General features: G+C 43.1%; 1 protein-coding gene across 2 annotated transcripts in view; it reads right to left on the reverse strand.

The window, feature by feature from the left end:
* Window positions 1-3,049: 3,049 nt before the first annotated feature.
* Window positions 3,050-16,569, reverse strand: part of LOC123349632 (protein BEAN1-like) — a 103,090-nt gene continuing 89,570 nt past the window's right edge. For both annotated transcript variants that reach the window (XM_044987843.1, XM_044987842.1), the window contains one exon: window positions 3,050-6,882. In XM_044987843.1, the coding sequence (XP_044843778.1) occupies window positions 6,534-6,882 (349 nt within the window). In that variant the 3' untranslated portion in view covers window positions 3,050-6,533. The remainder of the gene's footprint in view (window positions 6,883-16,569) is intronic.

Consider the following 16,569-nt stretch of genomic DNA (forward strand, 5'->3'; position numbering starts at 1 on the left):
GGTGCCTGCAGCAGACATTGCCAGCAGTGTGGCTGCATGCATCTCTCCTCCACGGGCTGCAGTGAGGAGGTTCTTGGGCCACAGATGGCCTGCGGGCCAGGACTTTGAGACCCCTGACCTAGAAGCCTGTTTCAGATCTGGATCCAAACACTTCCCAAATTTAGTGATGTTTGCGTTTGGAATCTGGATTTGGGCCTCCTTGTCTTTGGCCAACACAGTGTTTGTGCCACTCTTAGAGTATTAGGGTTGGAAGGGACCTCAGGAGATCATCTAGTCCAACCTGCTGCTCAAAGCAGGACCAATCCCCAAATGGCCCCTTCAAGGATTGAACTCACAACCCTGGGTTTGGCAAGCCAATGCTCAAACCACTGAGCTATCCCTCCCCTCTATTCCTCTCCTTTTATTGGTCTTCTAGGACTGCCATTTATATTAAGACCAAATCAGAGAGAGTGTAATTCAGCCTCACTGCACGGACGACCTTGGAACTGCACCTGCTGATTCCAGGTCTGAATTTGGCTCCATAAATTCTTAATGGCGTCACTCATAATTGATTATCCCAGTTACAAGATAGTTATTCATTTTTTAAACACCATTTTCTTCTTAATCCCTTTGAATAAATGGTTCCCCTTGATTAATTTTGTGCCAAATCCCAGATTCACATAAACACAGTCGTTTGCTGCTCCATCTTCTCATGTACAAGACAGCTGTGCTCTATTGCAATCGAACCAGTTTTGAATCTGACTTCTCAGGCTTCCTAGAAACATGTGCCTTGATAATCATTCCAAGTGAAATGTCATTGGGAATTTCTTGTGTAGAAATCATGCCTAGATAATTGCTATATAGAAATTGCTGATTTAGCTAGGAATAAAGACATGTCAGAATGAGGCCAGCTGGCCATCTGCTGCACTATTTCAATGACCCCTCTCCCAGCCCCTGGAGTCAGAGACATGGTATGGCTGGAGCCTACAGGCAGCACAGCTGCACCGTCACCCTATGCTGACAGCTATTGACCCAAACTGGGGCCCAGTGTCCATGTTTCTGCTCATTCCCCCACCATTATGCTGAGGTGAGCTCTGGATTATGACAGAGCGTTAAAGGCTGGTGGGAGGGAGGAGAGGAGAAGCGGCCAGGACTGAGAGTTGATGTGATAGAGGATGAATGAGTGTGGCAGAGAGAGGCTGACAGCCAGTTATAAGGACCAGAGCTAGAGCGGGAAGATAAAATGCAGGTCCCATATTCGAAACTCCTGTATTACATTCTCCTAGACAGAGGTGGTGCTTTTTGGCAGATTGAAGTACTCTAGCAGGGCAGGAGGTGGACTCTTGCTTTGCTGTTGCTCCAAGTGGCCAGATTTACTTTGCAGTACAGCTGTGTGTGGGTGTTTGCATGCACACAACATGCTGACAGTCACCTAGTCTAGTCTTGCATTGGTTGAGAGGTGTTCCCTGAACTATATTTTCTACTGTTGTCTCCTTAAATGTCTCCAGAGATGGGATTTCTACCCTTTCTTTTGCAGGGCTGCCCAGAGGATTCAGGGGGCCTGGGGCAAAGTGGGGGAGCTGCGGCGCTTGTACTCACCCGGCGGCCTTCTGGGTCTTTGGCATTTCGGCAGTGGGGGACCCTTCAGTCGCTCCGCATCTTCGGCAGCACTGAAGGGCCCCCCACTGCCAAAATGCCGCCGAAGACCTGGATTGCCGCTGGGCCGGGGCTCGGGGCCTGAGGCAAATTGCCCCACTTGTCCCCCCCTCTGGGCGGCCCTGTTCTTTTGGAAGATTGTTCCAAAGGCTTAGGGCTTGGCTACACTTACAAATTTGCAGCGCTGCAGCAGGGTGTGAAAACACACCCTCTCCAGCGCTGCAAATTGCGGCGCTGCAAAGCACCAGTGTGGTCAAAGCCCCAGCGCTGGGAGCACGGCTCCCAGCGCTGTCCGTTATGCCCCACAGGGAGGTAGAGTACGGACAGCGCTGGGAGAGCTCTCTCCCAGCGCTGGCGCTTTGACTACACTTAGCGCTTCAAAGCGCTGCCGCGGCAGCGCTACCGCGGCAGCGCTTTGAAGTGCTAAGTGTAGCCACAGCCTTAGAAATCTGGCCTCCAAAAACATTTCTGAGACCACCAGCACAAAACACAAGATGGTACTTCGTTGATGCCAGCTCTCACTCCCAACATGGCCTGGGTTTGTGCCAGTGACTTAGCTGTGCAAGGTGCAATAGTCCATTTACAATTCCTTAAGCCAAACAGACTCCCATTAGATGCACTTTTTTTTTTAAAAATCAAAAACACATGAGTTTGTTGCTCAGTCTGTGCTTTGCTCTTTCCTTTTACCGTTTGTGACACAGAAATAAATCTGGCTTTAACCTTGCACCAACATAAAATATCTTGTTGGGAGCAAAGCTGTGACACAACGATCTCGTTTTTACAGGGATCTTTCATTGCTTCATCTTTGTTGGCATCTAACCTGGCAAAAAGTGCCTCTCCACCTTGAATTTATTGGATTCACTCAGAGCAAAAGAGTAGAGAGAGCTCACCAGATATATATATCGGTAAATAAGTGCTTGTCACTGGTGGGATGATTAGTGTAATATTTATGTTCCAAAGACCGCAACTAAGCAAAAACCTGGTTAGTAGTTCCAAGAGAGAAAGAATGATGAAACTGAGGACCAAATTCAGCTCTTGCATAAGCAAGCACAATTCCCATGGAATCCAAGAGGTATTGTGCTCACCTACACCAGAGCTGAACTGAACGTGGAGACTAAGGTTTAGATTCACAAAGGTACTTAGGGATTTGAACCTGGGTTTCCTACATCCCTGATGAGTGCCCTGACCGCTGGACTCCATGGAAGCTGCCCTCCCCTGTGCTTTGACAGTGGGAGTAGCCCGAGGATAGGCTTCTCCCGCTTAGTTCCCACAGAGGGTGTGTAGAGGGAGCCATAATCTTGCCCTGAATTAACCTAGTCAATTGACAGACAACTAAAGAAGACAGCGAGCGGTCTGAAATCAGTACAGACAAAACAAAAAGCACAGGAGTTCGATGATTTACATGTATGTTCTTTACTAAAAGTTCAGTCTGCAAAGGGTCAGTATACTAAAAATACCCCAAATAAAGGAGATGAATACAGACATCTCCAATGTGCCAATGTTGACATGTGCCAATGTTAACAACAAGAAACATTGTGTCCAAACTGTTTTTCCTGACAATAATGAGATAAACAAAAGGCCATATCCTGCACTCAGCCTGCCAATAGGACACCCTTGGAAGTTAAGAGAGTGTCTGGGGCAAAACCAGATAGCAGGATATAGTTCTCTTAGGGTCTAACCCAACTCCCATTAAACTCTGGAGAAAGAATCCTGTTGACTTCAGTAAGTAGAGGTTAGATTGGACCTTTAAATAGTCCTGTGTTCTCTAAGAAATTAGATTTCTCTATTACATAATTTAAAACTATAGTCAATGCTTCTTACTCTGGCGGTGGTAGTAAAATCTACTGGAGAGAGGTTATAGTTGCATACAAACGTCTGTTAATGGTATTCTCTGTCCTGAATAGTATCTGGGTCACTTCCATTCAGACTTGTCCAACTATTCCCACATAATGTTTAGCTTTGACATGTTTTAAAAGAATTACCAACGAGGTTTTAAAAAGTCATTCCAGCAATTCACTTCAGTGAAATACTAATTGCAGAGTTACTTAGTACAATTAATAACATACTTTTACTTCTAATTCTAATTTGGAGGAAATTTAAAAAAAAATCAGTTAAATACTATTTACTAAAAGAAGCACTTTTTCATTGGTCACTGTTCAGAAAGCAAGTATTTCTTTATAGTAAGTATATGACAAGATAACATACCTGTGCACTCAGTGCTAAATTACTTATAGAAGTACTACATTATTGTTAGTAGTATTTATTTTATTTAAAACATATAAACAATTAATCATTGTTAAAGCCCAAATCAGCAGAAGTATGTGCCTGGCTTCTATGCTGAATATGAGTATGGAAGATGATGTTCTAGTTGGCTACTGTGTCCTTCTCTGACAAACAAGCTGGACATATTTTTGATGGGTTGGGCCCTTTGAATGATGTCTACATAGTATGATAAACAGATGAGTTTATTTTATAAAACAATACACCATAAGGGGGAGCAGACAGCTATTTGTGAACAATCACGCGACCTGTAATTCAGATGACAATACTAAGACTGTTTTAGCTCTAGTGTCTGAACAGAGAGTTTGATCAGATATCTACAGTTTCAGCACTGGTAACATCTCCCTCACTAGATAAATACAAATCTGCCGTTCTCACCACTGCCTTCATCAAAATGAGATTTTTGGGGAAAAAATCTTAGCCCTTCACCATACGTGGAAAATTAATGGAGGAGAATGAAATAAATTAAAGAGACACTATCAGGTTAAAAATAATATTTAAAAATTACTTTCTTAGCTGTATGTTCCTAACAACAGACTGGGGGCCTGATCCTCTGAGGTGCAAAGTGGTCTCAGCTTCAAGAGACACTCCCAGCACCACAATTTTATAGTTACAAAGGAAAGAATTTTCTAAACTCTCTTTTACTTTCTAATATTTATGGGTCAGATTCTGTCACCCTTACTTAGCTAGTCCCTTATTCTGCATGCAGGCCCACTGACTCCAGTAGGACTACTCATGGGGTAAGGGCCTACTAAATTCATAGATGCTAAAGCCAGACGGGACTATTGTGCACATCCAGGCTGATCTGTTTAGCCCAGGCCATAGAACTGCCCCAAAATAATTCCTACAGCAGCTACTTTAGAAAAACATCCACCCTTGATTTAAATCTTGTCAGTGATGGATTAGTAAGGAACTAAAGGTGGGAAATGAAATTTATACAGCTCTACATGGGTTTATGGAAAATAGATCCTGTCAAACTAATTTGAGATCTTACAAGTTTGGTTGATAAAGGTAATAGTGTTGATGTAATATACTGAGACATTTGTAGAGCATTTGAATTGGTATGACATGACATTTTTGATTAAAAACTAGACTAATATAAAATTAACATGGCACACATTAAAAACTGGTTAACTGATAGTCTCAAAATGTAACTGTAAATGGGGGATCATCATTTTCATCAATGATCTGGAAGAAAACATAAAGCAATGACATATGTACTGTATTCATTTTCATAAGAAGTAATTACATACTTCAGAGGAGATATTAAACTGAGGTCCTTTCTGCCCATGTGAAAACTGAAGAACTATCTGCAAGAGATTTACCAAAATGGGCTAGATCCATTGGCTTCAAAGGTACTACATTGATTTACACCAGCTGAGGATCTGGACTACAGAGGGTGTATGCTCACCATACCAAGTAAGGTCAAATCTTCATATTTACAGAGTTTACCTCGGTTGTTATTGCTAGAATGAGTCATTTCTCTCAGATATATGAGTGATAGAGATCTAAGAACAGATGCAAGATTTATGGACAGCTATATTGCAGTGAAAGAGATCATGAATGAGTAAAGAGGTTTTTGCAAAATAAGATTCACTATGTCATTGTGCATGCCAAGTCCTGGCATCTATTATTAAATTTGCACTTTGACAATTACTGCAGAGAAAGGTCATGATCCCTCAAACGCACTGTAAGCTTATAACTGTGAAAGACGACTAGCTAATGCCTGGAAATGCAGCTTTGTACCACACGAACCAGGCCTACCCTACCTGCTAGTATTTCAAAACACCTTTCCCACCATGGCTATGCCAAGCCACCATGCTGTGATGGAATTTTCACAGGTATCAACCCCATCAGGAAGAGCTTCTAGGAAGACTGTCATAGGCCTTCCTCATCAATTAGCAATTCTGGAAACCCATTGCTGTAGGTCTAGCCAATTAGCATTTCTGCGAATCCATTGACATTTCTAACACTCCCATATTTTTTTTATTTTGAGGTGGGATTGGCACTCTTTGGAATGGCATCAAAATCATGGTAGCCAATATATGTAAAGGTTAAGAATAGAAAAATACTATCTTTCATCACCTTTGAGTAGATGAGTAGTTATGATAACCACATTTTCCAGATACTATTCAGCCTGTCTACTTGAAATAGATTTAAATAAAAATGCTTTATAAATTATAGGTTTTTTCTTATTTCTAAGACATTTGTTATAATGTACCAATGATGTACACAAACAACAAAAAACTCTTCTTCCTCTTTTTGCTCTACAACATGCAAATACCATAACATTGACAAATAGTGTCAATTGGTTAACATGTATCTACATTAACAGTGGCTGACTTGAATGTGTTTTCAGATGCTTAAAAAAGGTTGGATGCACTGCTTGTTGCTGCTGTTTTATTCTGCAGTTGTTTATATGAGACACCAGGGAATAATTCAAAGCCCAAAGATAAAAGTTTACCTAAACTTTCAAAATTCACTGTTAAAAAAAATCCAGCCTCATTTAAAGATATAAAATAGATAAAAGTTTTATGGGTTTTATTCTTCTGTTTAAACCCCATTTTCTCATCCTGACAGACTCCTCCGAAAGAGTGGGTGGAAAGAGCCACTTGCATTTAGATGATTTGGTTGAGAAGGGTTTGACAGTCAGTTGAAGAATTTTTCAGCACATCCATTGGAACCAGCGGAATGGGCCTATTTTGTTCACACACAAGCGTCTCATATGGGGGGGCAGCCTCGAGAGTGAGTGCTGTCAAAGAAATTGATGAGATGGGCTGCTGCAAGTCCTGCAGTCTGACTGGATAATTAGAAGACCTTCCTGTAGTCCCAGAGGCTGCCTCCTCTTCCAAGCTAATGTTTATAGACAATTCATTCCTTTGACAAGGATCTGTCAGAGAATAGGGTGGAGGATCATCTGTAGGAATATAGATTTGTGTCGCTCCAGGCCCAATGCACTCATCGTAGCTGAAAGAAAACAAATTCAATGTTAGGTTTGTGGGCAGAATATATCAGACAGTTGTTTTCAATGTAAAAGAGGCAGGTAAAATAAAGGGGGAAGCGATTATTTGATATTCCTTCCTCCAGGCTGCATCCTCGACCTGCCACTTTGGAAACTTAAGAGCATGAAAACTTAAATGCATGTCTTCAAAGAGGTAGTGGAAAAAGTCAAGCTAAGCATCAGAGTTTCAATGAGTGTTCAGGCCCAACCCTTTCCGGTGGTGGTAGCACATAGTAACACCTCGCCTGGTATGATCCAGCAACTTACCGCAGTCCTGAAAATGATGCAGCCTATTTTTTGTTTTATGTGATAGTCACTGTTCATATACAAAGTAAAAGACAGACCCTGCCTTGAATAGCGTACAATCTAAACAGGCAAAGCAGATAACAGGTAGGGGGAAAAGAAGTATGCCCATTTTACAAACAGGGAATTGAGGCAGACAGGGAGTCTGTAACACAGCCAGGAATTGAATGCTGGCCTCTTGAGTCATAGTCCAGTGCCTTAACCACAAGAATATCCTTCCTCTTTTTATTTTCCCCATTGGACTTGCTCATTTCTGCTGGCCTGGAGGTGCAGAGGTTAAACCTCCAGCCACTCTGTCTCTCTTCCCTGCCCACTTGCAAGTGTAGCGGAAGGAGACCATCATGCATGAAGTTCTAGTGTGACCATGCTGGGGTTCAGTGTCTTACTCCCCCTTAATCCCGTGCCTGGCTGCTTGAGGGTCAATTGCAATCTGTTCCCAAATAAATTGGCTGAAATTTCCTGTCCAAATCCCATCCTGCTCAACTGAATTGCCAGCCAGTTTTGCTGGAGCCAGATACATTAAGAATCTATTTCCTCAATCATATTAGCATCTGAGAGATGTCACAGGCCACTTCCTGAACTATGTAATGTTTAGAAGAGGCTTGATTCTGCACATTTACTCGTGGTGAAGAATACTTTTGTCCATGAGTAGTCTTATTGATTTCAATGAAACTGTTTGCGGGTGTACGTGTCCTAGTCAGCATGAACGAGGGTGGCAAAACTGGCTGCAGCAGACAGAGGATGGAGTGAAAAAATGCAGCGTGCATTGCTAATATATCTGGTTAACAAACAGATCATAACTCCAGTGGATGTTTCTGGTTTTAGCTTCATGGATTGTCCCTTTAAGAAGAGGCAAATGCTTTTAAACTCTGAAGTTCAGATTTCCCCATAAGAAAGTAATTGTTTTGTTTTGTTTTAACTTGTGTTCTTTACATCTTGAGCAAAAATTCTGGTTTTTTTCTTTTTTTCAGAAACAAAGCCTAGCAGATAAAAGGTTGAGTTCTTTTCATAAGTCACTTGGAAACCAACTTGGTCCATTCCTTATTAATCCCACTGAAGCTTCCCAATGTATTTGATTTTCCTTTCAATAAAATCAGACCTTGAACTAAGGATTAAGACTCTGATGATGCCAAGTGCCAACTCCCAGTTAAGTCAATGGGAGTGAACGCTACTCAGCACCTTGCAAGGTTGGACTTTTATACAGGTATTTAGAACAGCATGTTTAGTTTGAAGGATACAGAGCCTGAATCAAAGCCCTTGAAGTGAATGGGAGTCTTTTTGATTGCAATGGACTGGATGGGGCTGATACAAGAGCTATCCAGCCCAATAGCTTCTCCAACTGCATATCTCAACCCATGTCACAAGAAGTCATCTGGAGCCCATCCAAAGTCTACCCACACTCTTCAAAAGCCCCAGTATCTCAGCCCTCTGCATAAGGGAAAACAGCCCTTTGCAGGGGGTATGTTTGAGATATTTCAAAGCCGCCGTATAATGGTGGGGGAGAGGGGGATGAATAATAAGGTTGAGGTGGATCCCAGCGAACCACCTTCTGGCTGATCCTCAGGATGCTCCACTGTTGTAACTGTCAGTATTGCACAGGAAGAGGCAGCCTCCCAAATAAGTGGGTCCCAAGCTAGTTACAACTTTATAGGTCGAAACCAACCCCTGAAATCCTACCCAGAAACCAAGAGGCAGCTAATGCCCATCACAGAGCACGGGTGTCCCATAGTGAGAGACTTGGTTTAGCAAGAAGGTTGCCTTAGTTTTCAGTGCAGTGCCAGGTCGAGTGGATTGCAGTGCTGAGGACAGGATGGATCAGGGCAGGGAGGGAAAGGTTTACATGCTACTGACCGGACAGAAAGGAGAAAGCAGCAGTTGTAGTGCCTGGCTGAAGTCATTCTGACATTGACTAAAATGGGACAGGGGACAGGATCAAGGCCCTGGTCACTGCTATTATCTGATCATCAGAATTCCTTTCCTAGGATTCAGAATAATCTCTGTTAATATCGGTGATGGATTGTAGCGCAGCTCGGTAAAACTAAAACGCTGAGTGGGATAAACATCAAAATGGTCCTTTGTGAAGTAGACTTTAAGCAGGCTTTTAAACATCAGCATGAAACAAAACCAAAATGCCCATAGCCAATACTTGCTTTTCAGTGTATTTTATGTAAAATAGCAATATGGTGTTTCTCTCTCGATATGCTCTGGAGAAATAAAAAAAAACAAACAAACCACCACTGCAGATTCAATCACCTTGCTTTTGGTTTTTTTTTTTTGGTAATCAGGATCACATTTTAAAAATCTAATGGGGAACACTTGCCAGGTTTTCAATTAAATATCTTTTTGGCACTCTCAATGCTGAATTTGCAGATTATCATTGCAAAGCAGGAACTATAAATCATTCAAAGAGTGTGTTTTTACTCTGGAAGCTAGAAATACACTGTTGTGTTTCATTTGCATTTCAGGGTCTTGATATTAACGTGGAATTAGTCTTCTCTGAAAATTTGTAAGTGTTCAGTATATAAGTTGTTCTTGGCTAATGATGGTGCTTCATTAGCTTACAATGCACAATTAACCCTGCAATCAACTATAATTATTATTTATCATAGGTGGCACAGGTAGTGATGCCTATAATTGAATGCCCATAATTTTCTATTATTGGATGCTGAGAATAAAAAGAAATATTGAATAGCTACCCATTCACTGAGCACCATCTGTCCTGTGCACTGAATGAGGCAGGGTTTTGAGGAAAGAACAGTACATGCTTATGAAATTAAAGACTATATTATAATGCATTATGCACAAGAGGGCCAAACAAAGGCTACACAGGCATTTCCTAACTTTTGAGTGCTTGACTTTGCAACCATAACTTTCTTCTAATCAGGGGTGAAAGTAGAAATAGGGATTTACTGGTATGGGGCTGGGTTGGGGCCGGCTCTGGCCCTTGGGATGGGCGGGGCCTCGGGCAGAAGGGGCGGGAATGGGGGGGCTCAGAGCCAGCCCTGGCCCAGTGCCCTCCCCCTCCCCTGCCGGGGTAGTAGCAGCAGCACCTGGGGGCTCCGGCAGCAGTTTAAAGGGTCCAGGGCTCAGCCGCTGCTCCTGCACTGGGCCCTTTAAACCGCTGCCGGAGCCCCCGGCTGCCGCTGCTACCCCAGGGCTCCGGGGGCTATTTAAAGGGCCTGGGGCTCCCCTGCCTCTACCACCCCAGGTCCTTTAAATAGCCGCCAGAGCCTGCCAAAGCCCTGGGGTAGCAGCAGGAGCCGGGGGCTCTGGCAGCGGTTTAAAGGGCCTGGGCTGTAGAGGCAGTGGGAGCCCCTGGCCCTTTAAATAGCCCCCGGAGCCCCGCCACTACTCCAGGGCTCTGGGGGCTATTTAAAGGGCCCAGGACCCCCCTGCTTCTACCACCCCTGCCCATTAAATAGCCTCCAGAGCCCTGGGTTAGCGGCGGTGGGGATCCGGGAGCTATTTAAAGAGCTCAGGGCAGTAGAGGCAGCGGGAGCCCTGGCCCTTTAAATAACGCCCGGAGCCCCGCTGCCGCTACCCCTACCCCAGGGCTCCAGCAGCAGGGCTCTGGCGGCAATTTAAAGAGTCTGGGGCTCCAGCCCTTTAAATTGCCTTCTGGGGAAGCCGGGCCACCCCGGTACAGTGCCCCGGCTCTTGCTGGTACGCTGTACCGGCTTCCTTTCACCTCTGCTTCGAAGGTAGTTTTTTGTATGTAGGTACTGCAGTAATACATGTACTAATGTATGCAATATCACAGGTCTGACTCATTCTTTACACACACTAACACACAGCCCAGCTCTAAAGACCTCACACTGTGTGAATGTCATTCTGCAAACCCTTATTCATGTGAGTGGTCCTTACCTACAGGAGGAATAGATCATCTCAAATGAGTGTTAACACATTTATTCCACTCCACACAGTCATGTTTTTTGGGTATGCCTCATGTGTTTCACAAACCATTCCTCCTCAAAGAGTTTTTAGGGAGTTTAAAGCAATTGAATAGGGATTATTTCTTGCATCTTTCGACCTGCAAAGCCAGGTGCCTTAGTTACCGTCAGTCCCACTGTACACAGCACAGAGAGAGTAACAAACTCCTTTAAATATGTTCTTAACAAGCTTTTTTTAATACATTGAACGGTCACAGTTTTAAAGTCAGATCTACCAGGCTCTTCCAGGGTTAGACCTGAGCACTGGGTCCCATTGGAAAGCTGCTTTTCCCAACAGCCCTGCAGAGGTTGTGAAATGATGTGTTTTAAAGCCATGAAAGTATTTATGTATGCGAAGACTGTCAGTGGCCCTGGGCTGAATTTTCCCCTATTCTTGGCCTCTGGCTGGGGTAATTTTGGGCTGAAGTTCTACATTTGGAGCCAGAAAATGGAACAGACCCCTTCACTGTACTGGAGGCTGCCTGGCATTGTCAGGCTGTGCCTTGGCGGGTAGGCCCTGCTAGCCTGCACCTCTGGGCCACCTGCTCCTTGGCGCCTCACTTCCTGCACCTCAGCAGACAGACCCACAGTAGAAGGAGGGGAGCTGCCCAGCTAAGAAGGCATTTTAAACAGGGGTGGGGCAAAGAGGCAGGAAGTTACTGATACATTGTTCATCACACCACAGAAGGGCCAGCCTTGAGCTGTCGGGAGTCTTTTTATGCACCTGTGACAATGGCATTGGCTCCATTTGCCTCCAACTGAAATTGTTTGGCTCCTGCTCTGCTCCTTGCCCTAGTCTCTTTGATCCACGGAGTGGATTGGCTCTGGGCCAGAAAGGCATATCGTGCTTCTAGGTCCAAGAAGACAGTGGGTGCACAGCAGCAAGGTAGGGAGCCCCAAGCAGCAGTAACTGGGGGAGGAATGGCATTAGTGTGTGTGTTGGCGAGGTATTAATTGGGTTGGGGTGAGGAATGAGCGTGTGTGTGTGTGTGTGTGTGTGTGTGTGTGTGTGTGTGTCAAGGGGAGGGTTTGCATTAATAATAGCTGACATAGTGTGTGTGCATGTGTAGCGGCAGTAACTGAGGAGGAAAGTGGGCACCAGTTTGTGTGTGTGTGAAGGGGGGAGGGAATAGGATTGCTGCATTACTGAACTGGGGCAGCCTAGGCGAGGGCTCCAAATGTCAGAATGTGTGACCCCTGTGCACTGTTGCATGTCTTGCTAGAACTGACAGATTATTATGTTTTTAAAGTGTAAAACTTGTTTTCTCGGTGTGTGAATTCAGATTTGCAGTCTCGAAGAGGATGATTTTTGGGGAGGAAGGCTGCTACAACTCACAAAACTGGTTTAATTGACTCACATTGCTGAGAAAACACCCATAAAACCATGCTTTGCATTTAAAAAAAACACTATAATGAGTCAATTATGGCGGAACATGCACAAAAACACAACTGTCACATTTTGGTCACTGGTCACACATTTTGATGACTTGTTACACACTGGATGTTTTGGAGGCTGGGTGGCATGAGATGCTTCTATGTCAGATTGATTAAAAATTGGTGGTGGTTTGAAGCTGATGGGTGGGGTGTGTGTGTTGGAATGGCACAGCAAGTCCTTGGGAGATGGATCCATGGGCAGAGGGTAGATGTGGTGGTCAAAAGTGCATAGTAGCTTCTGCAGTTTAATAAACAGCTACACTACATTTGTGGAGACGGTATCAGCACACAGAGGATGTATCCAATTTTATTTTCATTAGTTTGGTACAAGCGTGTGGGTCGCTGTGGTGGGATTGGGGAAGGACTACATTAAAATCGTCCATTGTTGTATGCAGTGTAGTAATAGCCATGTTGGTCCCAGCTATTAGAGAGCCAAGGTGAGTGAGGTAATATCTTTTATTGGACCAACTTCTGTTGGGGAGAGAGCCAAGCTTTAAGAGCTCTGTGTAAGCTTCTCTCTCACCAACAGAAGTTGGTGCAATAAAAGATATAATGTCACCCCACTTGTCTCTCAGCATTCTCAAGTGTGGCTCTATTTATCCCTTTACTTCCCTAATAAGACAGTATACATTTCATTTTACAGCCATCTAATTAATAGTACAACTGTACTAAGATGAGTCAGTGCCAGTTCTTGATATTAGCTGCCAGTTCTAAACCTTAACTAAACTTGAGATGGTGTGTAGGATTTGTCAAGAGCTCAGTTCACTCAGACCTCAGTCATGCCATGTACGCCAGCTCACTTTTCTGCCTGAATCAGTGTCAAGGTTCTTGTTTGTTCTCCCTAGAGTTCATATACAGCCAGCGTTTAAATTGGTTTTTTAAATGTTAGCAACAAAAGTCACATTATTCTTGGTGCTCTCGTTCCATTTATTGTGTAGAGTAAAATGTTTTACAACATTCAGGTTAAACAGAAATGTCAACAGCCTAGCAGTCTAACTAGGGAAGGGTTGAACTGGCTTGAATAGAATAAAAACCAAACTGACCCTTAGAAAATGGAACCTGGTGTTGATTAAAAAGAGTGATTAACATTTTTCCTGGTTGTTTTCATTTTTGTGTTCCTTTGCACTTCCTGCTTTTCCCTGGGATTCAAAGTGGAAATACCCCACTGGACTCAATGTGTACCACATCAGTGACATCCTACATACCTAGTTAAAGGACAGTATTTTTAACATGGTATTCAGATTTTTGCATGCTCCTATTAGGGTGACCAGATGTCCCGATTTTATAGGGACAGTCCTGATTTTTGGGTCTTTTTTTTATATAGGCGCCTATTACCCCCCACCCCGTCATGATTTTTCACACTTGCTGTTGTGATCGCCCTACCTCCTATGATCTTTTGTCTGGACATTCATGCTTCAAACTACTACAGTAGAACTTCAGTGTTACAAACACCAGAGTTACGAACTGACTCGAAAACCACACACCTCATTTGGAAGCAGAAGTATGCAATCATGCAGCAGAGACAAAAAAAAAGGAAATATTGTACAGTACAGTATTGTGTTAAACTTAAACTATTAAAAAAATAAGGGAAAAATTAAAAAAAAAATGTGACATGGTAGGGAAACTTTCTGTGCTTGTTTCATTTAAATTAAGGTGGTTAAAAGGCATTTTGCTTCTGCATAGTAAAGTTTCAGAGCTGTATTAAGACAATGTTCAGTTGTAAACTTTTGAAAGAACAACCCTAAAGTTTTGTTAAGTTACGAACATTTCAAAGTTATTGTACCTTTAAAAACATAGTCTGCACATGAGGTTCAATGTTGCATACATACAGAAAAATCCTTCTAAGCAAAAAAGGATGTACTTCTGGGAATGACTGTTATTGCAACATAATGAACTGGGATCATGGGAATTTATTACACATGCATCTCTCCTGAATGCTGCTGTTGTCCTCCCTGAAAGAATTTGCAGAATCAGTTAATCGTTCGTTTCCCGACTCCTCAGTTACAGCATTTTATGAAGCATTTCCTTTAATCCATTATTTTCTTAATTGCAGCACATTAAGATACAGTACAAAGCATTCCTGACTGGGGAAGAGGGTCATGCTTTAATCTATATTTCTCTGGCCTGGTTTCTGACAGAATGATAATTTCATTCTTCTTTTAGCCTTCTCTTTGCCATCATCTTTTAAGAGATGATATCTTATTCATCAGAAGGAGAGGGAAGGCAGATGATTTCTGGTACATCCTTCCTTAGCAGGAGCAAATTTATTCCCCAAAGGAAAAATATCACTTTCTGATTTTAAACTAAAATGCAGTGGATCTCTAGTCTGACCCCATTGACTCAAAATGTTGTAGTTGTTCTAAAGGGCGGGGGGAAGGAATCACTCCATGATTTTGTCAGGTCTTATTCTAATGAGTATTAAGATAGGTTTGTTGCCAAGGAAACACAAAAGAGCTTATTTAACTGGTTGTCATTCATAAATTATGATCTTCTCACTAGGAAGAGAAGAAGAGGGTTCTGCTAGCAGAATTTGTTAAGCAAACAAACAAACAAACTGATTAAAATAAGCTGGTGATGGGGGGAGAAGGGGTGCTTCAAAAAAGGATTAAAAATTTATGAAATATACAGGGCTCCTTGTTAGCTTACACTGGGCCAGATTCTCCACTCCAGTACATTGGCATAAACCCACTGAAGTTACTTGTGTCATATTAGTGTAACTTAGCTGGAGATCCACTCTTTTCTTTTAAAATCTAGTAAACAGAACCATACACCCATGCCTAGAAAATAATTCTGTTAAGAACATTAAGCTCAAAATAAAGGATGTCTACATGATGTTGCTGCCTAATAAAGGAAAGCTGAATCTCAAATGAAAATGCCGTGACTTCCTAAAATGAACATGAAAAGAAAAGCTGTAATGTGACTGATGCTAACCTGAGCGGTTTGGATGGTGATGGTGCTTCATCTGATTTTATAACTCCTGAGTATAAATAGCTGGGTTTGTAGGACAGTGGCTTGAAAATCAACGTCATTATTTCCTCTTGAGTGTTTCTTCTTAAAATTGGTATACGGTTTTGTTATGTGTAACTGCCATGAGGAAATGTCTGCAGCGTTATTGTAGTCGTGTTGGTCCCAAGATATGAGAAAGACAAGGTAGGTGAGGTAATATTTTTTTATTGGACCAACGTCTGTTGGTGGCAGGGATAAGCTTTCGAGCTTCACTGAGCTCTTCCTTGGGTCTGGAGAAGATAACTAGAGTGTTCAAACTAAATATAAGGCGGGACAGTGTTAAGCATATGGGGTCAAACAGGCTCTTGGAGATCACCCAAAATGAAGCGTACAGTTAAGAGATAGCAGGCAGTACAGTATGTTACAACTTGTTGTAATGAGGTATAAAACCAGTGTCTCTGTTAAGTCCATGGTTTTTAGTGTTTAGCAGAATTATGACTTTAATTTCCCAGAGTTGTCTTTCGAAGGTGTTGTGCAGGTTTCCGTTGAGGGCAAGGACTGAGAGGTCAGATGCGGAGCGATCACTTCGTGAAAAGTGTTCACCCCTGGATAGAGCTTTTCGTCTTTTATCAGTTTCCTGTGTGAATTCATTTGAGAGCATAGTGATTGTCTGGTTTCAAACCACATACTTCTTGTTGGGCATTTGAGTTACTGCATAAGGTATAGGGGTTCTCAACCTTTTTCTTTCTTCCCCCCAACATGTTATAAAAACTTCACCTGTGCCACAATAACTGGTTTTCTGCATATAAAAATCAGGGCCAGCGTCAGGGGGTAGCAAGCCGGGCAATCACCTGGGCCCCCATGAAGCTACATTGCTCAGGCTTCAGCTTCAGCTCCGGGTGGTGGGGCTCAGGGCCCTGGGCTTCAGCCCCATACAGTGGAGCTTCAGCTTTCTGCCCTGGGCCCCAGCGAGTCTAATGCTGGCCCTGCTTGGCGGCCCCCCCTGAAACCTGTTCGTAGCCTCCCAGGGGCCCCAGACCT

The sequence above is a fragment of the Mauremys mutica genome, chromosome 14, assembly GCF_020497125.1.
Source record: "Mauremys mutica isolate MM-2020 ecotype Southern chromosome 14, ASM2049712v1, whole genome shotgun sequence".
Taxonomy (NCBI): Eukaryota; Metazoa; Chordata; order Testudines; family Geoemydidae; genus Mauremys; species Mauremys mutica.